The sequence below is a fragment of the Phaethon aethereus genome, assembly GCF_964289735.1.
Source record: "Phaethon aethereus genome assembly, chromosome: 20".
Lineage (NCBI taxonomy): Eukaryota > Metazoa > Chordata > Aves > Phaethontiformes > Phaethontidae > Phaethon > Phaethon aethereus.
Genome location: NC_138596.1, coordinates 7,039,118 through 7,061,255, shown reverse-complemented (window position 1 = coordinate 7,061,255; position 22,138 = coordinate 7,039,118). Strand labels below are relative to the sequence as shown.

The following is a 22,138-nucleotide window of genomic DNA, read 5'->3' as shown; positions in this document are numbered from 1 at the left end:
CCATGAGGTTTCCCCAAGTCTTTGGAAAGTAGGTGACTTTTTATACAGTGTGAGATGGTCTGCTCTGAGGACCCTGGGAAGAATCCTGCCTGATGGAGCCAGTTCTACAGCTATGTAGAGTTGTTGTGGTCAGACCCAAGACCTTCTACGGGCTGGCTTGTCCAAGATCTGCTCCATGTCAGGTTGTTCTCTGCTCTCATGCCGGGTCGAACGTACGGTGGGACATCACTGCCCTCCGGAGCCTGCCTGCACCCACATCCCCCAAACCCCATCCCACATCCTTACCATGCACCACAACATCAAATTCCCTCTGCTCCTCCCCTGCCGCATTTGCCACCAGGCAAGCGTAGCGTCCTGCGTGGGCCACCTCTGCCTTGGGGATGCGCAGCCGCCTCCCCTCCTCCGTAAGCAGGAGCCCGTCCCTGCCGGCCACGGGCTGCCCGTCCTTCGTCCACGTCACTGTGGGTGGCGGCGTCCCCACGGCCTTGCACTCCAAGACCGTCTCACCATCCTTGATGACAGAAACCTTCCTCGGGGCTTTGCTGCTGCCCTGGATCCTCGGCAGCGCTGCGGGCAGAGGGACACAGGGCGGAGGTGATGCTGCAGCAATGCCCTCGGCCGCGTGCAAGCGGATGTACAAACATGGTTGGTCTGGGCAGCGGCAGCAGGAGAGCAAAAGCGAATCCAAGCGGGTGCAACTATTGCAGTTGGGCTGCTGGAGTGAAAATCAGCTGCAACCAGCTTAGAGGCACGAGGAAAGCTGGAGGGGCAAAGCTAACGCTGCTAGCGGCATCCTTTCCAAAGCACCCAGGTAAGCAGGTAAAGGCTGTGAGCTTTCGGGTCCAGCTGGACCTTGCATCCAGAGCTATCATGGCACCTTCAGCCACCCCCACAGGTCCCCTGGGGCCCTCTGGCTCACCGTGCACGTCCAGGCGATGCTCCCTGCTGCTGCTGCCCGCGGCATTCCTGCACTCGCAGGTGTATGTCCCCTTGTCCACCAGCCGTGCCTTCTCGATGTACAACATGCTGCCTCCCGTGGACACCAGCTTTGGGCTCCCGGGCTGGGCAGAGAGCGGCTCGCCTGCCGGGGAAGGGGACGGCGGCCTCTCTCAGGTTCCCAGCAAGATCAGTTCCCACCCAGAAGCTGGACGCTGCCCAGCATAAAGCACTCCTTGCTCCGAGGAGACCAACATCTGTCTGGTGGGTCAGCATGCGTGGGGAGGGATGAGGCTGAGGAGCAGGTCCTACCGTCCTTCTGCCAGCTCAGGGTGGGGAAGGGGACCCCGTGGCACTCGCAGGCCAGCCTGACGGACTGCCCCTCCAGCACAGACGTGGCAGCGGGCTCTGCCGAGGAGAAGGACGGGGGCACTGCCAGGGACGAGAGGAAAGGAGCAGCTCGCTGATGGCACCGGACGAGAAGAGAGGGGCAGCTCCCCGCCAGAGCTCCGTCCTGCTGGAGCTCCGTCCTGCTGGCTACACCCCCCCGCAGCTCTGCTGGGCTCCACACAAAGAACCGGCAAGACTCCCCTGCACTGGCTCCATGTGGAAATAATAATCTCGACTCTCCAACTATTGAGCGAGTGATGCTTTTAATTGCACGTGGCCCACAGCAAAGGACGACCGAGCGTCCCGTTCCAGCCGCTCAGGCAGGCCAAGTCCAGCTTGGCCAGACACAGCCTTATTAATGGAAGCGCTGCTGACTGGGAAGGTTACCTAACTCTTTCCATTATCGGATGCTGTTCTTAGTTGCTCATAAATACAGCTGGCTGGAAAACAGTAACTCCTTCCCATGAGGGATATCAGTTTATGGAAGAAAAACCCCAACACCCAGAAACCCCTGAAAAACAAAAACAGCAGAACCCAAACAATTGACCCGAGCCAGGACGCCAGACGTGCAAACATTTCCCTGGGAAGGGATCGCAGGAACAAGCCTGGATCAGGAGAACTGGATTTTCTCCACTCCCTGGCTACCCGCCTGCAGGACTTCCAGCAACTGGCCTAGAGCATCCCCGAGAAAAGCCAGACCCTGGCTCAGCCCCCGGCACTGCAGACGTGCTGAACGGGCCGGGAGGCTACAAGGATGCTCAAAACAAGAGAGTGAAAGCGGCCGGTGCCGTCCCGGCAGCAGCCCGGGAACCACCGCTGGCACCCTCCCGAGTCGGGCACAGGGAGAGAAGGGGGATGATACCTGCAGCGGCCGCCTAAGCGCAAGGAGAGGACAGAGAAGCCCTGGCAACGGCAAGGAAATCCTTTCACTCTCGTGCCCACGTTTTGGAAAGACACCTCTTCTGCATCGTCCCTGAAAGCTGCCCCCAGGCCCATTGGTTTTTCCCCCTCTCACACCCGTTCTGGTGGGGATTTCCTGCCACCTCCAGCTCCATCGGTTTGCAGAGCTTTAATATTTTGGGCTTAGCGTTTTACAAGCCAGACAACTACCCCATAGTTCATATTATACATATAAACAAACCGTATATAATATAGCATATATACACACCCACTCTATTTGCCCCCGAGGGGCTATTTCAGCCGCAGTGGCCCTTACCCCACACGCCGAGGTTGTAGTGTTTCTCCGGGCGGCCGGGGGCCTGGCACGTGTACCTGCCCGCATCCTGCGCGGTGGCTCGCCCGATCTGCCGGAACACGCAGACACTAGGACGCTCTGCAGCGGAGCTGGACCCCGACAGCCCCTCCGTGGGGGGGATTTGTGCCAGCAGAAGCCAAGGGGATGGGACCGGCGTGAGGGGTGGGAATGGTGCTGAGCCATAGGCGGCAGGGAGGGACACCCCCACCCTCTGCACCCACTCTCGTCCAAGGTTGGGGAGGGGAAACGGGGTGTCTCCACAGCCCTGTTTCCCCTCCCATCATTTGCAACACTCCGAAATGTCACCTGGAGCACGGTCCCCTCGGCAGACAGCTGCACGCCCGGCTTTGGTGTCAGCAAGTTCCCGTCCTTCAGCCAGCGGGACCCCCGAGGGGGGACCCCGGGGGCCAGGCATGCCAGGGTCACAGGCTGGTTGACGATGACAGAGACGTTCTCCTCCTCGCCCAGGATGGTGGGGGTTACTGTAAAACAGATCGACAGGGCAACACCTTCCCTGAGCCACCCCCTTTGGGACCCCTCCCCAGGGCTGGTCCCCCACAGCCTTGTGCGCTTGCAAAGGGACAGCAGAGCAGTCCCCTGGTCCCGAGCATCGCCTCCAGCCCCACGGCCACGCTGGTGGGAAGGGGCTGGGGATGCACGGGGGTACTTACGCCGCACCTGGAGGGCAGCCTCTCGTCTGTCCTCCCCCACGGCACTGCTGGCTACACACGTGTATGTCCCCGAGTCCTGGAGGCGAGCAGCGGGCAGGGACAGCGTGCGCCCGCCGGAGAGGATCTGTGCTTCCCCAAGAGGCAGGAAGAGCCCAGATGAGCACGAAATCAGAGAAATTCACAGGCAGCTGGGCTGCAAGCCAGCATGCAGGAACAGGGATGGGTGGGCATAAGCCTGCCTTGAGCCCGTCCCCATCGCATCCTGGGGACCCTCTGCCCACCCATGCCCCTCTTGTCAGGAAAACCCAACGCAGGGCTGAGCAGGTCCATGCTCCCACGGAGCAAACATGGGGCAGGTCTGGGCGGCATTGCACCCGCTCAGCTCCAGCAATCGTTTTTTTAAAAGCCAGAACAAGGAAAAGGAGCATCTTCCTGGGAGGGACGTCCCCAGTGCTCACCCCCTCCATCAGGAGCTGCCTCACCTGTGGGCCACCCGCCACCGTGGTGGGCACCGGATTGCCGTCCTTCAGCCACAGCAGCACTGGCGCCGGGGTCCCCGTGGCATCGCACTCCAGCGTCGCCGGCTCGTTCACCACCACGGTGAGGGGGCTGGGGCCAGCTGTGATCCGCGGGGGCACTGCGGGGGGCAGAGAAACCTCGCCAGGAGCGGCAGGGTGCAGAAGGGACAGGGTGGGTAGGAGGTACCACGGTGTGGACCGGGCAATACCCATCCATGGGACCATGGTTTTCTAGCACATTCTTTGGGACAAACGCAGGAGGTTGCATGGCCGGAATTGCAAACGGGGCTCTCCTAAGGCCATCTTCCAGGGACGCGTCCCGAGGGCAGGGACAGCCCCGCCGGTCCCAAGCACACATGAGAGGTGCCGGGGAACAAGCACGCAGCTCTCAGGCAGCCGCAGGCTGTCCCCTGCTCACCGCGGACTCACCGGTCACCTGCAGGCTGTACCAGAGCTCCGTGACACCAGCCACGTTGGAGGCCACGCAGCGGTAGCTGCCGGCATCGGAAAGCCGGGCGTGCTGGATCTCCAGGCGCTTCCCATCCCTGGATAGCGTCCGGCCCGCTCTGGCCGAGAGCTGCTCGTGCCCCTTGTACCAGGCGATGCCTGGAGGGAAGCAGCGAGTGAGCTGTGAGGAGCGACGCTGCTGCCCCTCTCACCAAGGGCACCCAGGGAGAGCCCCAGGGCAAGAGGCGAGGGAGCGGACCGGCTCACCTGGAGCAGGCAGCCCCGAGGCCAGGCACTCCAGGGACACCGTGCCGTTCTCCAGGATGGCCAGGTCCACCGCGCTGGGTTCAATGTTCGGAGGCACTGCAACCCAGCACGCACAGTCATCGGCTCCGCGTGGCCCAAGCTGCGCAGTGCAGCGCCACGGGGCACAGCCGGGCTCACCGGGGGCTCTCGGCACACACCGAGTCCTGGGAGAGCAGGGGCCAGGGCTTGCTCCCCGCTTTGGGAGGGGACCACATCGCCACATGGTGCCACTGCTGCTCCCTGAGTCAGCTAGCAGATTTGTTCCCTGCCCCAGCGAGATATTCATCCTTCCCGGGCAGGGATCTCCACTCCCTGCCTGGTTTCTCACCCGGCACTTCAGCATCACATCCTGCGAAGCTGACCGAGAGGTGCTCTGGCCAGGGGGGAAACGGGGCTGGGGCTAGACCCTCCACCAGGAAGCACCCGTCAAGGATGGGTGTTACGGTTTACCACGGTGTCAGTGGCCATCAGCTCTCAGCCTCATTGGCAACAGGCAAGATCCCAACAGATCAAGCTAGTGACCCTACACCTCCCAAAAAGCAGGGCCAAGGTGTTCTTGGCCACCCTTTTGGCCAGCCACATTCTCCCTGACACATGGGGTAGATGGTGGGTCTCCCCCAGGACGCTGCGCTCACCTTGCACTGAAATCTGCACCTCCACCTGGGCCACCCCTGCCCAGTTGCTGCCCTGGCAGATGTAGACCCCTTCGTGACCAAGCCCCACGCGGGCGATCAGCAGAGTCCCACCGTCCTCGGACACCACCGCACCGTCCCGCTCGCCCAGCGGATGCCCATCCTTCAGCCACCTGTGAGGAAGGGGACAGGCAGCAAGTCCTTGGCCTGTCCTGCCACCACCCACCCCCTGCTTCTGCCCACCATAGCGGTGAACAGGCAGGTGCTGGCAGCAAGGACTGTCCCCTTGTCACCTGGAAAGAGACTGGCAGTGCCCAGATCACTGGGCAGAGCAGGATCCCGGGGCAAGGATGCCTCCCATCCTAAGGGACACCCTAAGCCGGAGGTCCCCATCACCCATCATGAGCTCCCATGCCAACCTCTGCACGCCAGGCTGCAGAGCACCCCCGGGACTTACACAGCCCCGAGCTCAGGGGAGCGTGGGCAGGACCCACCACTGCAGCACTCACTGGATCCGGGGTGTGGGGATGCCCGTGGCACGACAGCGAATCCTCAGGGAGGTGTTGGCGACAGCCGTCAGGTGGCTTTCCCCATCCCCGATCAGCAGCTGGGGGGGAGCTGGGGGCAAAGGGGACCTCAGGCGGGGACCACCTTCGGACCCTGGCACAGGGATGTGGGAGCAGCCAAGGACTTGGAGGGTGCAGGACCCCGGTGGTACATTAAGACCCACAGCCCACGGCAGGAGCATTTTAACCAGCGGACGCGGACCTTGGACGCGCAGGCTGTAGCTGAGCGAGGCGTTCCCTGCGGCGTTCGTGGCCGTGCAAGTGTAGAGGCCGGTGTCCGTCACCTGGGGCTCAGCCAGCCGGAGGGACCCCGTAGGGAGGATGCTGTAGCTTGGGGGACAGAAAAGCTGGTTGGGAGGAACAGCTGTGTCATCCATTACCTACCCCTGGGCAGGAGCTAAAGGCTGAGAGCCCACCACCGCCTTGAGAGAGTCAAGAGAAGGTCCCCAGGGCCACCTCCCTTGCAAGGAGCATGGCAGAGCTGTCCACGGGTGCAAATCCCCTTTGCTTAGCTCCTGCGCGAGCTCAGCACGAGGCAGTGGCACAAGCCACCCACCCGGGGGGATGAAGGGGGACAGGTCTCCCCACGGAGCACAGCCCCTGCAGCTGGAGCTGGCCATGGCTCTCGCTCCCAGCGCTGTCTGTGCTCACAGGCATAACATCATCTCAGCCCACGGCTGCAGATTCCTGGTGTGCTCCCATAAATTACCCAGGCATGTGAGGACAAGCCAGCTGAGATGTGGGGAGCAGCACAGGTCCCACAGACCAGCAGCCATGGTAAACCAGACAAGAACGACAAGGCAACAAAGTCCCTCAAGAAGGGCAAACCCAAGATGCCTTCCTGCTTCCCCAGGCCACAGCAACCCTCAGGTGCAGGGCAAGAAGTGATTAACCCGAAGATCCAGGCCCATCATTTTAGGGAGCCCCTTCCAGCATGGTGCTAATGTAATGAGAAAGCATGACTTACTTCCAAGGGGGAAGACCAAGACACTTGAAAAACACGTATCCAACCACTCTCCAGGTTATTTTCTCCCATTGAATTGCATTAAATGACTGTTCCATGGCTGCCATCAGCCTCAACACCATCGACAAGTGAATTTGGCCCTCCAAAAGTCACCCATGGGAACAGAAGTGGCCTTTAAAGCCACATCCCAGTGCAGACACAGCTACCGCTGGGCTCACAACTGTGTTTCTGCCAACCTGGGCCCAGGAGCATTTCAATGCCTAAAGCCCATGAAGTCACCCCAACATGCAGGCTGTGAGGGGCAGCGGAGGCTGCAGCACCCCCAGCATCCCTGGCTGCCCGTCCTCCGCCCCACACGGCTCTCCTCCTCCTCCTCCTCCCTGGTGTCCTGCAGCCACCTGGGTGCGGAGCAGCATCAAGCCCCAGTCCACCACCTCCCGCAGGGATCCGCCATCCCCAGGCGCGTCCTTGGCCTCGCTGCCTCCAGCACCGTGACGGCACAAGGCAGGAATGCGCACGAAGGCAGATGGGCGAGCGGGGCCGGGCAGCTGCGCTGGAGCCGCCTTCCCTTCCCAACCCCAGCCCTGTGTCCAGGGCGGGCGCGCGAAGGGTTGGGAGCAGCTGCTCCATCCCAGCAGATGTTTGTATGATGGAAAAAAAGCCTGGTGGCTCTTGCTCCACTCTCTTTGGAGAGCGGAGCTAATGCTGCCTTGGGTCCTGCCAGAGCATTGAGCATCAGCCACCTGATGCCAAGGATGCCCTTTGTGTCTCCCCACCAAGCAGCTGATTCCCTTCCTGGGCCTGACATCCCTCTGGGGAGGCACAGAGTCCCAGGAGTTCACGGCCCCGGCACCCACAACTCTCCTTACCTCGCGGTGGCGAGAGGCAGCGGCTGGGACTCCCGGGTCCACACCACCAAGGGAGGGGGATAACCTTGAACCTCGCAGGGTAGGGTGGTCTCCTGCCCAAGCACAGCCAGGATGGTTATGGGGTCCGACACCTGCGATCCATTCACACTGATCCTGGGCTTTGCTGGGTGGAGAGGGAGCACAGCTGGTGCGGGAACACTTCAGGTGCCCCACAGCCCTCATCGCTGCTCTTCCCATCCTGCAAACCCATCTGGCACCTGGCTAGGTAGCCCAAGGGAGCGAGGAGAGTCCCCAGATCGTGCTCTCCCAGCTAGCCACCCTCCAGAGCTGCTTTACTGGGAGCTGGTGCTGGGGCCATCCCGGGCACTCACTGCTGACGGAGAGCTGCACCTCCCGGCTGGAGAAGCCTGCTGCGTTGGTAGCTGTGCAGAAGTAGGTCCCAGCGTCTCCAGGGGAGGGCAAAGGGATGAGGAGGGTCCCATTGGGGTTGAGATGGTAGTGTGGGCTCGGCAAGATGGGCTCTGTGCCCTGCAGAGGAGAGGGAGGGGAGGAAGACAGACAGCAGAGACTATCCCACAGGCTGAGCATCTCAGAAGCAAGAAGGGGCTCTGGACCCACCAGAGCAAGCTCCCTCCTGGTACCAGCTTCCCAGGGCACTCAGTGCCAGCTCCCTGGGCAGCCACAGCCACGCTGGTGAGCTACGTCCCCTCCAAACACGTTACCCCACACCCGAGGGTGACCCACAGCCTGGCTGGCAGGGGGATGGCAGCCTGCCTGTCCCTGTCACCTACCTTTGCCCAGGTGACAGTCGGGGGGGGCACGCCAGTGGCATGGCACCGCAGGGTGACAGCTGCTCCCTCGGTGGCGGTGACGAGGACAGGGCCAAGCTCAATGCTGGGAGGAACTAGGAAGGGAGAGAAGCACCTCACCTGGCACGGCCAGGACCGTGTCCGCTAAAGAGCACGGCGCTTGGCTGCTTAAGAAGCGCAGAGAGCACCCGCCCCTGCGCCCCACAGCGCGGGGACGCCCGGCACCCTGCCGCTCACCGTGGATGACCAGGGACACGTCCTGCCTGTGCGAGCCGAGGGCGTTGGTCACCTCACAGGCGTACCTCCCCGCGTCCCGCTGCGACGCCTGGTCCACGTGCAGGCTCCCGTCAGCGCGGACGGAGTAGCGGCCGCCTGGGGCTACCTGAGCACGGGCAGAGAGCAGAAAGCGGGACAGCTGGAGGGGGGGGGTCAAACTTTACTGTATCGCTGTGTCTTTGGGGCGTCTCTAGAAACTGATCCTTGAGCAGTAGGAACACGCTGATGTGGTGATAAACACACGTTACCCTCCCAGCCCAAACGCTCCCCTGGCATCTTTCACCAGCAGCTTTGGCCCCAGGTGGTCGGGGCACCCGTCCTGCAGCAAAGCCCCCGCCGCAGGGGCTGCCAACCCACCCACGCATCCACCATCCCGCAGGCACGGAAGCCTCACCGGCTGCCCGTCCTTCAGCCAGCGGCGGGCTGGGAACGGCCTCCCGGCCAGGATCACGCAGGGCAGCGACACAGGCTGGCCTGGGAGCGCGTGGACCACAGGGGATGCAAGAGCTATTTCTGGGGCTGCTTGAAAGAGGAGAAAGGGAAACTTTACTAATTTGAGATAAACTGTCCGGGAATGCTCAGGAGAACAGATCTGGATCGCCTTTCTTCCAAGGTCCAGGCCTTGGCTCAGCACAAGCCAGCTCTGACATTCAGCTCCCCCAAGAATTTGAGGATATTTGTCTCCAGTTTGGGTTCAAGCACGTGTCAGTGCGTTAAGGCAAAGAGAAGGAAGGGCATTATCCAAACCCTGCGCTGGGGGGTGTTTGCTGAGCATTCACCACGGCTGGCTCAGGAGCAGACGTGGCTGCACGGGTCTGCTGCGCTCTCACCACCGGCACAGCCGCTGCTGGCAGCAGCGGGGATCGATACACCAACAAAAGCACATAAAAGCAAACCGTGTCCGGTGACCATGAGCTTGACCTCCGCTTGGATTTTCCCAAACTCGTTCTGGGCTTCGCAGATGTACACAGCTTGGTCATCCAGCGAGGCGCCTGCAGCACGGCAAGGGAGAAGCCTGAGCCTGCTGGGGCCGGAGAGCCCGAGCAAACTCCAGGATGGGTGACACCCACCCCCCCCCCCCCACTGCCTCCAACGGGGAGAGACCCTGCAGTGCTTGCAGGCTGTTACAGCACAGGTAAGCTTGCACAAGTGAAAAGTGCAAATAAACCCACTACGTCAATGATTTCCTACCCCACGAAGAGTGGGCACGGGGGCTAATGCCACCGCTGGGACACCAGCCTGCAGCGGGCAGGGGTAGAGCACCCGGGCGGGATGCGCGCCCGTGCTCTCCGCCACGCCAACGCACGCTTGCGCGCTCAGCTCTCTTACTGTCGATGAGGAGCTCGGCAGCCTCCAGCTGGCTGGAAACACCACGGGGCCCGTGCCAGCCCGTCACGGGCTTCCCGTCCTGCCGGGACCAGGCGACCCGTGGCGGGGGAGAGCCCTCGACGTGGCACAGCAGCCTCACGCTCTCCCCGACCTCAACCGCCACGTCCCCCAGGGGCTCGGGAAAGTGAGGGGCGGCTGGAGGAGAGAGCAGCGGAGAAGGGGCTCAGGCAGGTCTGACACCCCCAGCTTTCCCTGTAGCGGGCTCTGCACACAGACAAGCCCGGAGGGGAGACGGGGCTGCAAAACCCGCAAGCCAGGTGCGCTGGAAAGTTAGGAGCTTGACTTAAAGCGTTCGGTGTTTTCCCAAAGCTCTTCCAGCCATCGCAGTTTTCATCCCTCCCAGTTACACTCAGCATCCCCCCGGCTCTGCAAAACCTCCTGCACTTTTCCACCTTTAACTGCTTCAAGCCTTACTGTCCCCGCTCTGCACCTCCTCGCCTCCTCCCCCGGCTCTTCCGTCCCTTCTGCCTCTGGTGAGAAGCCCTAAGCATCGCTTGGGGCACCTGGATTTTCGGATACACAGAAGCCGGCCCCCGCCTCCACTAACCCCACTAATTGCACTTTGCACCCCCAGTCTTGCCCTAAGGCATCGTGTCCCAGGCAATAGCATCTGCACCAGCCTTCTGCCACTTCTTGAGCCTCTCCCCCACCCCTGACCTTTGGAAATCCCACCAGGCTTCAGTCTCCTCGTACTGAGGACTGGCACCCCCACATCGGGAAAGCGGGGGGCTGGGGGCAAGAGGAGCCTTGGGAAGCAGCAAGTGGGAGCTGAGGCGGGAGGGAGAGCGGTGGAGATAGGCTTGAGCACTCGGTGGCACCCGAAGGGAGGGCAGAGACTTACACCCCACGTCCAGCACGGTGCCATCGAAGGCGACGCCAGCCTCACCGAGAGCCTCGCAGACGTACTGCCCCGCGTCCTCCTCCCGCGCCGCCTGCAGCCGCAGGACGGCACGCTGCGTGCCGGGTGGGAACGCCGCCACCGCCTGCTCGCCTGCCCCGAGACCCCCCGCGTCAGCGCCCCGGGAGCCTCCGGGGGTCCCTCCCGCCGTCGGTCCAGGGGACCCCGCATGCGATGTCCCTGCGGGGGCGCGGAGGGCCCCGGCGGGCGGAGGGTCTCGCTCCCCAGGTCCATCCCCGTCTCACCTTTGTACCACACAATGTGGGGTGGGGGCACCCCCGAAACCCAGCACTCCAGGATGACGTCTTCTCCCGCCAGCGCCTTCAGGCTAGGCGTCACTGCCAGGATGGCAGGAGGCTCTGCACCGCGGGGAGAGAGACGGCCTCGGTGACCCCCTGCGGCGTCGCGCCTGGTGCCGTTCACTCCGAGGGGACCCCGGAGCCCTGGCAGCCACCCCCCCCCATCACCGACAGCCCCAGCCCATCGCTCGCACGCCGCGAGGTCCCGGCCGGCGGCCAAGGGACAGCAAGGAGAGATAACAAATCCCTCCTACGGCAGCTCCGAGCCCGGGCCCTGCCCGGCACGCCGCTGGCCGGCGGAGAGCGGGTACCGGTGAACTCCAGGGTGATGACTTGCTCGTCCCAGCCCAGCGCGCTGCCGGCGTAGCAGCTGTAATTCCCCGCATCCTCTGGGATGGCAGCCCTGATGTGCAGGGTACCCTGAGCATCCGTGAAAACCCTACGGCAAACGGGGAGAGAGGGAGAAATGAGCCCTGTAAAAACAGAGCTGGTGAAAAATGTGTTGAAATGAGTGAGCGGGCTTAGGGCCATCCTGCACACGTGGTAAGCGCTGGGCGTTTGATAGATGTGGGTTAGCACTTAAAGCCAGCTCCATTAGCTGCTACAGGGAAGGACATTGCCTTGAACCAGGGAAAAGTGTTGAGAATTGGGCTTTTTCATCTCCAAAGTGAAAAAAAAAAAAGTCTTTCTCCAAAGTCCACTCCAGCACTCACAGCCTGACACGGGCAGGGAGGTGGAAGCCAAAAAGCAGAAGAAATTAAGGGGAAGCACAAGGAGTATTTTGAGACTTGAGCACACGCCGGGCGTGCAAAGCACCTCAAGCCCCGCTCAGCAGGGACGGTGACCTGGATAAGGCATGAAGGTTTAAAAATAAATGTCATAGACTCATAGCACGGTTTGGGTTGGGAGGGACCTTTCAAGGCCATCTGGTCCAAGCCCCCTGCAGTGACCAGGGACATCTTCAACTAGAGCAGGTCGCTCAGAGTCCAACCTGACCTGGGATGGTTCCAGGGATGGGGTGTCTACCACCTCTCTGGGCAACTTGGGCCAGTGTTTCACCACCCTCACTGTGAAAAATTTCTTCCTTAGATCTAGTCTAAATCTGCCCTCTTTTAGTTTAAAACCGTCACCCCTCGTCCTGTTGCAACAGGAGCACGCCATCCATCTCAGGCGATGGGTTGGGGATATTGCAGTGCCTTCCTCCTTCCAGAGCTACGGGCAGCCCCGAGCCCCTCTCCCTCAGCCTCTGCATCCCTGCGAGGGGAGCGCCGTCCCCGGTGGGACGGGGGGGATGACGGCACCCAGGTCCCCGCAGGTTACCTCTCGTCCTGCTCCAGCGCCCGGCCCCAGCGCTTCCAGGCGGTGTGGGGCGGGGGGTGGCCCCCGGCCGTGCAGTTCAGCCGCAGCTCCTGGCCCCTGCCGAAACGCTGGGGGCCGGCGTCGACCTTCACCCGCGGCGCCTCTGCACGGGGTTGGAGAGGGGCTCAGCCCCCCGGGGGCCACCACTGCCTGCCCACAGGGCAAGGCATGCCCCGGGCCAGGGTCCCACCCGGGGCAGAGCCTACCCTGGACGAAGAGCCACAGGGAAGCGGCGGCAGCGCCGTGGGCGTTGCGCGCAACGCACTCGTACAGGCCCCCGTCCGCCGGCTGCACGCGGCTGATCTCCAGCGAGCGGTTCTGCAGGAGCCTGGTCCGGCCGTCCCCCGGCTGTGCCGCCTTCCCGTCCCAGCTCCACGTCAGGTTGTAGGGCACGTTGCCCAGAACCGGGCAGGACATGACCACGTCTTGGCCCGGTGAAGCCGTGATGTTGCCGGGGGCTATGAGACGGGGCGGCGGCTCTGCAAACACCGCACGCCGGGGTGAAATGAGCCCATGTCCAGCCACAGGCCCAGAGACTCGCGGGCACCGGGGCCTGGCACGAGCGGTCCCCACCTGAGACGGAGACGTAGGCGCGAGCGCGCGTCGCCCCGACATTGCTCGTGGCCGTGCACTCGTAAAACCCCTCATCGCTCTTGGACGCCCCAGGGATCAACCAGCTGACGTTCCCGGAACTCCTACAAAAAGGGGGAGACTACGGGGTCACCCCCACCCTGGGGCTACCATGCCACCACTCTGCTCCAAATCCCTGGGACTTTTTTCCATCTCGGTTAGGCAAAGGGGTGCACCCCCACCCCCCGCAGACACGTCCCTCGTGATTTTCCTCTGCTGACTTGGGATACTCGGAACTTGCAGGCACCCAGCCAGCACACAGCATGCCCATGGCCAGCACAGCTCGGGGGGCTGCTGCTGCTGCCCACACGGGTCCATCATGGAGCCCAACGGGCCAAACCAGAAGCTCACCCGAAGAGCCGCTCTTCCCCGAGCTTCATCCTACCGCGGCTGAGCTGCAGGCGGAAAGGGACCTCGCTCCGTGCAGAGCAGGAGATCAGCTGTGGCTCGTGGTTGTAAGCCTGGATCTTGCTGGAGATGTTCACTTCGGGTAGACCTGGAAGTAGTTGGGGACATGCACACGTATAATGCTCCTCGGGAGCTCCCCAAGGACAGCACTGGGAAGCAGGATGAAAAAACACCCAGGCAGAAACCGAAGCAGAGGCAGCTCTGGAGCCTCTGGTCCCTTCTCAGCACCCTTGAGGAGCGCAGGGACCACTCACCGGGGACCACGCTGGTGTAGGTGACCCCAGAGAGGCGGTGCAGGGGGTGGCCCTGGGCGTCTTCGCCCTTCACCTTCAGCAGAAAGTCACCCGCGGGGACACGGAGAGGCGAGCCCAGCCAGAGCTGCCCCGAGGAGGTGTTGGAGAGGGGCCGTGCAGGCAGCGAGAGGAGGGCATGGCCGGAGGTGTTGAAGAGCTCAATCTCCTGCAGGTGCCCAGGCGACTTCAGGCCGGTGCAGTTCACCACCACGGAGATGGGCAGCCCTGGAGAGAGGGGAAGGAAAAAACCAACCCAGCCATGTTGCCGGCTGAAAGCAGCCCGGGCACAGATCCACACCGCCGGGCAGCGTCAGCCTCACCCTGCACCGGCCGCTGCCCGGGCTGGCTGGCATCGAAGTCTGGCTGGGTGGAGAAGCTGGCTTGGAAATTAATGGTGCTGATGCCCGTGATCCTCAGCGAGTGGCGGCCGCCGCTCTGGGTCTGGAAGCGGAGCGAGAGGCGTGCGCCGAGGGCAGGGGAAGGGGGGAGGCAGCAGCTGGCCCCTTCCAGCCCTCTCACGCGTCCTCTGCCCGGCTGGAGTTGGACGGGGAAAGCCCACGCCTGGCCGAGCCTGGCTGGCTCACCACCCGTCACGGGACGGGGAGGGGACGTGCGGTGTCTGCCGCCAGCCTACCGTGACCGACCACGTCCCTGGCTCGTGGGGCTCCACGGCCACCACCATGGCAGAGTCGGGGATGCTGAGCAGTTCCTTCAGACCTTGGCCTTTCGTAAGGACCTTTCCTGCAACGGCGAGTGATCCTCTGGGATGGGCAACCTGGATCCGTGCCCTGGTCCCTGCAGCCGGCCAGGAGCCCCAGGGCTCACCGTGGTGCAGAGCCCATCGCACAGCTCTCACAGCCCGGGCAGCGGAGAAAACCCTCCTAACAGCAAAGGCAAAGCCAACCCCGGAGGAGGGCAGAGCAGATGCACTTGGAGCTTAGCGAGGGCTTTGCAGCTCGTTGCTTTTTTATCTCAGTTTTCAGTGCAGGGTTGGGCGATCCCCGTGCCTGCAGCCTCCTGTTGGTCCTGACATGGGGGCTCCCCGGGAGGCAAAGCATCGCCCCCCGCCCGTTGCCTTCCCCTGGGCTCCTACCTGCCGGATCCCGGACCTCGATCCCTGGGGCAGGGCCGCTCAGGGAGATGGTGACCTCCTTCAGGCTAGGGTCGAAGGGGACAGGCCACGTGTGCTCCCCACCGTCCTCATGGTCCGTGGACAGCAAGTGGACCTTGGAGGCCTGGATGGCCTCTTCCACCCACTTCAGCACCTGGGGGCATGCCAGGATGGATTAACCCCCAGCTTGCTCATGGGAATAGAAACCATTAAAACACACAACTGGAAGAGGTTGGGCAGGGGCTGTTGCTGGGGGTCTGCTGGGAGATGCTGCCCAGTAATGAGCAGAGAAGCAGTTTGATCTTCCTCAGGTCTCCAAGATTTCACGCTGATCAAGAGCTTCAAGGACAGGGACGGGCAGAGAGGCTCCTCTCCCTGCGGCCAGGCCACCCGCCCGGTTCCCGGGTGCAGAGCACCAGAAGCACCCCAGCTCCAGGCTCAGCCCCCGGGACGCCTCTGTGGGGCAGGCGAGTCCGCTCATCCCAAGGATCACACAGGCAGCCCAGCAGCAAGCTCGAGAGCAAACAGCCTTCTCCAGCCCTCGCTTCGGCTTCAGGCTAAAGCGGGGCCCCCAGAGTAACATGGAGGTGCCTCGGGCACAAGGATTAACCCCAGGGAGAATATAAGAGCAGCCGAGCCGGGCGGGATCACACATGCCTTGGCTGCCCCGTCCTGCTCCCACAGGTCTCCCCACTCACCTCTGTCACCCGCTGCTTGTCCAGGTGGAAGATCTGCCCAGAGCTGGTGGCAGCGATGCGCTCGTACACGCGGTACCCGGGGTGGCTCCTGTCCCCACAGTCCCCCGTCAGCACGAACACCACCTGCCACCGCAACGGTCCCCGTAGCATCACGCGCAGCCACGGCGTGTCTGTCCATCCCGGGGAGGGGACGCAGACAGCATCCACCAGCCCCCAGTACATCGAGCCAGCCCGGGGGACACAAAATTCACCCCATTAACAGGCAACACAGTGGGGTTTACTGCTGCGGCTCACTGCCAGAAACTGCCGTTGTGCTGCCACAGCATCCTCCCAAGCCGGCTCTCACTTGAGGCCGGCGAGCGGCACCGCTCACCTGGGTCTGCTTGTGCTGCAGCAGCCGCAGCAGCTCCTCCTGCTGCTCGTAGTCCTTGGCCCGAGCATCCGAGAAGACGTAGACAAAGGAGCCGGGGTGTGAGACCTCCACGGCCAGCCTGATGGCTCCCACGCTCATCTCCGGGCAGTCGCCTCCACCCTGCGGCACACAGAGGGACGTAGTGCAGGCACCGAGCCACCCAGTGCTCAGCCCTTCCCTGCTGGGCTCCCGGCAGGATCCCAGCCAGGGTCTGCTCATGGGGAGGAATTGCACCAGGTCTCTGGAGTCAGCCCAAGCGCAGCCAGGGCAGCGTGATGGTACCGCAGGGACACGCAGGATCACAAGGACCCGTCCCTGTCGCACCACTAATGATGATTAAACCACCCATTTGGGGATCCAGACTGACAGAAGCTGCTGGCTTCCCACGAATGCCTTTAGCAGGCACATTCGTGCCCACCCCAGCCCATCAGCCCCCACGTGGCAGCAGAACCAGCCTCCCCAGGCAAGCGCAGAGGCACAGCGAGGTCCAGCTCCCGCTTCCACGGGGCTTTGCACCCCCAAGGGCTGTGAAATGATTTGCAGCCGCAGCTTTACACCTCCTGCCAAAACACAGCTGCAACTGAAGGGAAAAGCCACAGGGATTTAGCAATGCACGGGATGCCAGGCGGGAGCATGATTAACCTCCCAGAGAGCATTTCAGCTGGCAGAATACAGCTGAAATCGTTTAAAAAATAAAAAATAAAACAACTCAAATGATTTTCAAACAGCATTTGTAGAAGAGATTCCTGATTCCATGGAGACTGTGCAAACTCTCCTGGGGAAAGCATTCCCACGCTGGGACAAGAGCTGTGAACTGAGAGTGCTCTGCCCCATCGCGGGAGCCTGGGGCACGGTGCCAGCGTCACCCACCCTCTCTGCTCCCACCCCGGCGTGGTCAGCCCCCAGCAAGCCCAGCTCAGCCCCGACCCCCTGCCACACTCCCGGGGGACTCCAGCCCTGGAGGGGAGCAGGGATTGCTCCCAGGACCCAGGGCAGGGTGTCCCCCCGCATGCCGAGGGCCACGCACCAAGCCAGCCGTGGATGCCTTACCTGGACGTGGAGCTCCTGCAGGCGCCGCTGGAAGAGCCGGGGGTCCGCGGTGAGGGTGGCAGGTCCCACCTCTGCAAACACACCAGCACCACCGCCTCAGCCTCCCCAACCGCCGGCACCAGCCACCACCGGTGCCACGCTGCCAGCGCTCCCAAGCACCCGCCCCAGCTTAGGCACCCTTACGGGACCCACAAGAGTTGGGGTTCAGCACCTACCCTGGCTCGGCAGCGAGCGAGAGGAGGATTTGGGCAGATCAGCCCTGTGCCCAGGGGCACAGCCTGCCCTGGGAAAGCACTCCCCAACACACCGGGTGCTCCCAGCCAGGGCGAGCTGCAAACCCAGCACCCTTTTCTGCTGGGGGAGGCTCCCAGCAAAGCAATGCAGAAACCCATTTACTGCCTCTGCCTCCTTCCCTGTCCGGCTCCAGCAATTTTCATTCAAACTCAGTGTTTCTGCTGAAAATAAAGCCTCTGTCCCACCCTCCATGTAGGGAGCTGGGGCTTTTTTGGAGACCAGCTGCTATTTATGACTGTACACAAAAATCCCAAGGCAAAGATCGGGACAGAAAGAAATAATTCTGGTATTGCAGTAAATTATCAAAACCTTTTAGCAAGTGGTGTTTTTTTTGAGGCAACTGTTTTTTTGGAAGCACGTTGTGGACTTGTATAGAAATGCCCCCCTGTGATTAGACTGGGGAGATCGGAACAGGCTGGAAGTAGAAGAGCCACCCACAAGTGGGTGCCAGCATCACTGGGATTAATCTGGTGAGAAACAGCTTGTCCTGTGCCCGCAGGGTGGCTTGGGGATGGGAGTCCCCAGCCAGCACCATGCCCTCAAGCCACGGCTCATCCTGCGCTGCCATCCCCACCGCAGCGGTCACCAGGGCATTAAAAATGGGGAGAAGGGACAGCGCAGGCACTGGGGAAGTGCACACTTCAGCCCCAAAGTCGGCCAGAACTGCACCCCAGCTCCTCACAGCCCCGTCCCCCAGCGGGACGCGTGCCCTCACCCCGTCCCAGCCGTACCTGGGTCGTGGAAGGGGACCAGTGCGTAGTTGCTGATGGGCTTCGTGCTCCTGCTGAGCGTCCGCTCCAGGATGCGCGAGGCCCCGTCCATCACCTGCACCAGGTCGTCGTACATGGAGCCGGTGATGTCGAAGACGAAGGCCAGGGTGGCTCCTCCAGTGCCAGGGTGGGGCTCGGCAAGGCTGGGGGCCAGCAGCAGCCAGAGACCCACAAACACCCCTCCATGGGGTGGCATCATGCGGGAGACCCTCAGGTGCTGGGGACACCCCTTCTGTCCTCGCCCTGCTCCTTCCTCCAGACCCCCTGGGCACCCTCCCTGCGCCGGGGAGGGACACAGGGTACAAGGGGCCACAGGCGGTGGGGACGGAGCGGGGACCCCGGCCGGGGGACGCCCAGCCACCCGCAGCTGCGGACCTGCTCCTCCAGCGTCCAACTTCTGGGAGGGTGGGAAGGAAAACAGGACTTCTGGAGCCAGCGGCGAGGCAGGGAAGTGGGTGGGGGCTGGAGGAAGCCGGGGTGGGGATGCGGGGATTGGGAAGTAGGTCCTGCAGCCCACAGGATTGTCAGAAACACTGCCCAGGCCCCCTCTCCGGCCCTGACACCCCCCCCCCGGCTCAGAGAGCCCCTCGCTCTGCCGGGGGGAGCCGGGGGTTAGGGGAGGACACGGGGGCTCGCAGCTGAGCGCCTGCGGGGAAGCCCTGCCAAACCCACGGCAGGGGGGAGGAGAGCCAGCTGCGAAAGGGACCCCGAGGAAGCAACCCCCCCTCTGCCAGGCAAAGGGCCCTCCCTGGAATAGGGGTCCGCAAAGGGGCTGAGAGGGGACAAGGGGCTCTGGGGGGGCTCGGGTGGGCTCCCCAGCACGGCCGCCCTGGGAACGGGGAGCAAACAGCCACGCAAAGCGCGGAACAAGCCAGAGCCGGCACAAGGTCCGGGAAAGGCAGCCCTTGGCCGGGAGCGGCAGCCCTTGGCCGGGAGCGGCGGAGCTTTTCCTGGCTCCCCTCGAAGCGGAGCGCTGAGCTCATGGCCGCTCCGGGGGGATGTTCTGCTCTTGCTCAACTCCCCCCCAGAGGGACCCGGGGAGCTGCTGTGGCCAAGGGCCGGCTCCAGGTGAAGCTGTGCACCGAGGGCCGAATCCTGCGCTGGGCTGAGCACCTCCTCCAGCGCCCCAGCGCCTCACTGGCATCAGCCCCACTCCTCCCAGCCACAGGGGCTGGGGGGGGGACTAGGGACCACCCATCCCACACTCCCACACACGGGACAGCAGGACTCTTGTGCATCCCTCTGCCCCACACGTACCTGCAAGCCCAGCACAGTCCCAGGGCGGGCAAGGACCCTCCCCCGTGCAGGGCAGAGGGGGCAGCCTGGCAGCACCTCTGCCCCACGGGGCTGAGCCGGGGGCCTGTCCCCCTCCTGCCCCCCAGCCAGGGCTGTAGGCTTACACACAGCCGCTCACCTGCAGCCCCTTATTCCCCCCAGCTCCCCACACATTGCGAGCTCGGGGGTGTCGTGTCCCCCCACCCCCCAGTGCCACCAACCCCCCCGCAGAGCACCCCCAGCCACTGCCCCCACACCCCGGCGGGGAGCACCTCTCTCCAAAGCTGCGGCAAAGAAACCCCAAGGGCTTTTCCCCATCACCTGATGAATCCCACACCCAGCAGTGCTCCCAGTGCCAGGAGCACCTGCCCTAGCTGGGGTTTAACCCCTTCCTCGCTGAGGGTTAAAGCACAGCGAAGCAAGGCACGGCCTCTGGGCACCCGCCCCGGGTCAGAGCCTGCGCCCGTCCTCGCCCGCTCCCCAGCCTGGGGGAGAAATCCCCGGGTGCCCCCACCGTGTGCTGGCACAAGGCACCTCCAAACAAAGCCCCCTGTGCAAACACAGCCTCCTTGTTTAGGCTGTTAGGGCATCTCCTCTGGCCTCCTGAAAATAATTAGTCAGCCTCGTTAGGAAAGCAAACAAACGAGGATGGGCTGGCAGGGAGGCCGCGTGGTTCGTTTCTGGAAGACTTGGCAGGGCAGAACGGCAAACGTGATCCCGCAGCACGTGAAAAGCCTAATCCAGGCTGCGAGCCCCCCTGCTCGCCCAGCCAGCCACGGGGCGCTGCCGAGGGGCACCCCCGTGACGGGCTGTGAGGCACAATTATACATGATATTAATATCAAGCTGCCTCAGCAGCCGTTGTGTGCCAAAAGCGACCCGGTGGCTCCTGGCCCGCCGCATCGCCAAGGGGGCTCGGCGGAGACCGGGAGGGCACAGGCGGGCACGGCGTGGCTGCAACTGCCTTTGCTGCGAAAGAGGAAGAGAAGAAAGGACGCGGGCACTGCTGGGTGGATAGGACCTGGCGGAAGAAAAGCTGTGTCATCCAACCCCTGAGGTGGAGAGGGTTGTGTTACGAGGGCGAATGGTCCCTGATATGCCCCTGGCCTGGAGCTGAGACCTGACAGCTCATCACCGTGTGTGGGCACAGTGCTCCATGGCTGCCTGGCACCCCCGCCGCCTGCCCGCCGACACGGCTCAGTGCGTCCCTGTTCGCAGCCACGCCGGTACCGCCGGGGCACCGCTCGCTGCTGATGCCACCTGCAGCCCCGCGCTCGGGGCGCTCGGCACCGGACGGCCGCAGCCCCCCAGCCCAGCTCCCGCCCCGCTGAGTGTGGGGGCGGCCTGGGGGGCCGCAGGAGGCAGCGGGCCTGACTCGTGCCCCCCCCAGAGCCTGCCAGCCTTCCCTCTGCTCACCCCGCAGCGCATCACAGACCACGGGTGCTTCGTTACTGTCATTAAGCTTTTATTTCCACTGTCACAAAGTTCCTGGGTTTTGTTTTGTTTTCTTTTGATTTTAAACTGCTTCGTTTGCTTGGTTTGCTCTTGAATTCATCTCAAGACAAGGCAGCAGGGCATGCAAGCCGAGACACCGGCACGGACGCACAAACAGGCTTCATCTTTACAAACAAAACAAGGCTCTTTGCTGGAGCTGCTGTTTCTCAGCCCGGGGCTCAGCTGCCCCCCGGGCAGGGGTCCCGTGGGACACGGCCCCCGACCTGGGGCTGCCGGCTGCAGAAGCAGAGAGAGAGAAGGGAAGGATGGCTTTCCTGCCGCGCCACTGGAACCGTGCCGGGGCTGGCACATGAGACCCCAAAACAGCCCTGCAAGGTGACCCCCAGGCTGCTGCAGCGGGAGCGGGGCCACCAGCTCCCTCCTTTGCCCCCAGCCCTTGCTCCTGCCCCGCCGGCCACCACCACAGCCGGCCCCTTCCCTCCAGCGTCCCCGCAAAGGAGAGGTGGCTGATGCCACCCTCGAAATGCCCCAGATCCCCCCCCTTCACCCTGGGGCTGGGGACGATGGCACTGCAAGCTGGCTGCGGGTCACCCACCCACGCCACTCCCCCGCAGCTGTACGGGAGGAGGGCAGCTCGGCAGCGGTTTCGGCTGCCCACGTGCCACGCCTGGCCCTGCTCTGACGCCAACCCTGTTCCAAGCGGGGCTCAGCCCCAGACGCCGAGACCCTTCCATGCCCCAGGTCCACGCAGCCCCACGGCAGCCGGTTACTTGCACCCCTGCCCGCTCTGGGATGGGGGTCCCGCAGCCTCAACCCCTCCCATCCAACTGGGATGCCGTGTCCCGCCGGCATGCGAGGCAGGCACCGACGGGCACCTGCTGCTGCACGGTCGGGTGAGATGCAGCCGGTCCCCGGCGCAAACGGGGTCTGGGGTCCCCATTTCCAAACACCCCCCTCCACCGGCCCGGCGGGGAGCGCTCGCCGAGGGCTGCCCGGGCTCGGTACAAACCACAGCCATTAAAGGGGCTGCTCTGGAGGAAAAACCCGCTTCGCTTCTCTCTCTCGGGTCCTGGTTTGTGCGGTGATGGGGGGGGAGTCTGCCCCCAGAGCCTTCTCCCACGTCCCTGCTCTCGGGGGAAACAGCTCAGCCCAGCCCAGA

At 63.4% G+C, this 22,138-nt stretch overlaps 1 protein-coding gene across 1 annotated transcript in view; it reads right to left on the bottom strand.

The window, feature by feature from the left end:
* HMCN2 (hemicentin 2) overlaps window positions 1-18,446 on the bottom strand; it is a gene marked incomplete at its 5' end in the record, with an annotated part of 37,337 nt that extends 18,891 nt beyond the window's left edge. Inside the window, 30 exons of the mRNA XM_082009059.1 lie at window positions 286-567; window positions 920-1,081; window positions 1,249-1,368; window positions 4,200-4,376; window positions 4,485-4,580; window positions 5,159-5,328; window positions 5,665-5,773; window positions 5,924-6,051; window positions 7,555-7,717; window positions 7,926-8,082; window positions 8,346-8,458; window positions 8,601-8,745; window positions 9,034-9,158; window positions 9,536-9,631; window positions 9,969-10,163; window positions 10,870-11,019; window positions 11,172-11,285; window positions 11,537-11,664; window positions 12,546-12,687; window positions 12,791-13,063; window positions 13,158-13,279; window positions 13,566-13,710; window positions 13,877-14,140; window positions 14,236-14,356; window positions 14,550-14,656; window positions 15,009-15,180; window positions 15,725-15,847; window positions 16,098-16,256; window positions 17,187-17,257; window positions 18,212-18,446. Of these exons, the coding sequence (XP_081865185.1) occupies window positions 286-567; window positions 920-1,081; window positions 1,249-1,368; window positions 4,200-4,376; window positions 4,485-4,580; window positions 5,159-5,328; window positions 5,665-5,773; window positions 5,924-6,051; window positions 7,555-7,717; window positions 7,926-8,082; window positions 8,346-8,458; window positions 8,601-8,745; window positions 9,034-9,158; window positions 9,536-9,631; window positions 9,969-10,163; window positions 10,870-11,019; window positions 11,172-11,285; window positions 11,537-11,664; window positions 12,546-12,687; window positions 12,791-13,063; window positions 13,158-13,279; window positions 13,566-13,710; window positions 13,877-14,140; window positions 14,236-14,356; window positions 14,550-14,656; window positions 15,009-15,180; window positions 15,725-15,847; window positions 16,098-16,256; window positions 17,187-17,257; window positions 18,212-18,446 (4,564 nt within the window). The remainder of the gene's footprint in view (window positions 1-285; window positions 568-919; window positions 1,082-1,248; window positions 1,369-4,199; window positions 4,377-4,484; window positions 4,581-5,158; window positions 5,329-5,664; window positions 5,774-5,923; window positions 6,052-7,554; window positions 7,718-7,925; window positions 8,083-8,345; window positions 8,459-8,600; window positions 8,746-9,033; window positions 9,159-9,535; window positions 9,632-9,968; window positions 10,164-10,869; window positions 11,020-11,171; window positions 11,286-11,536; window positions 11,665-12,545; window positions 12,688-12,790; window positions 13,064-13,157; window positions 13,280-13,565; window positions 13,711-13,876; window positions 14,141-14,235; window positions 14,357-14,549; window positions 14,657-15,008; window positions 15,181-15,724; window positions 15,848-16,097; window positions 16,257-17,186; window positions 17,258-18,211) is intronic.
* Window positions 18,447-22,138: the final 3,692 nt, after the last annotated feature.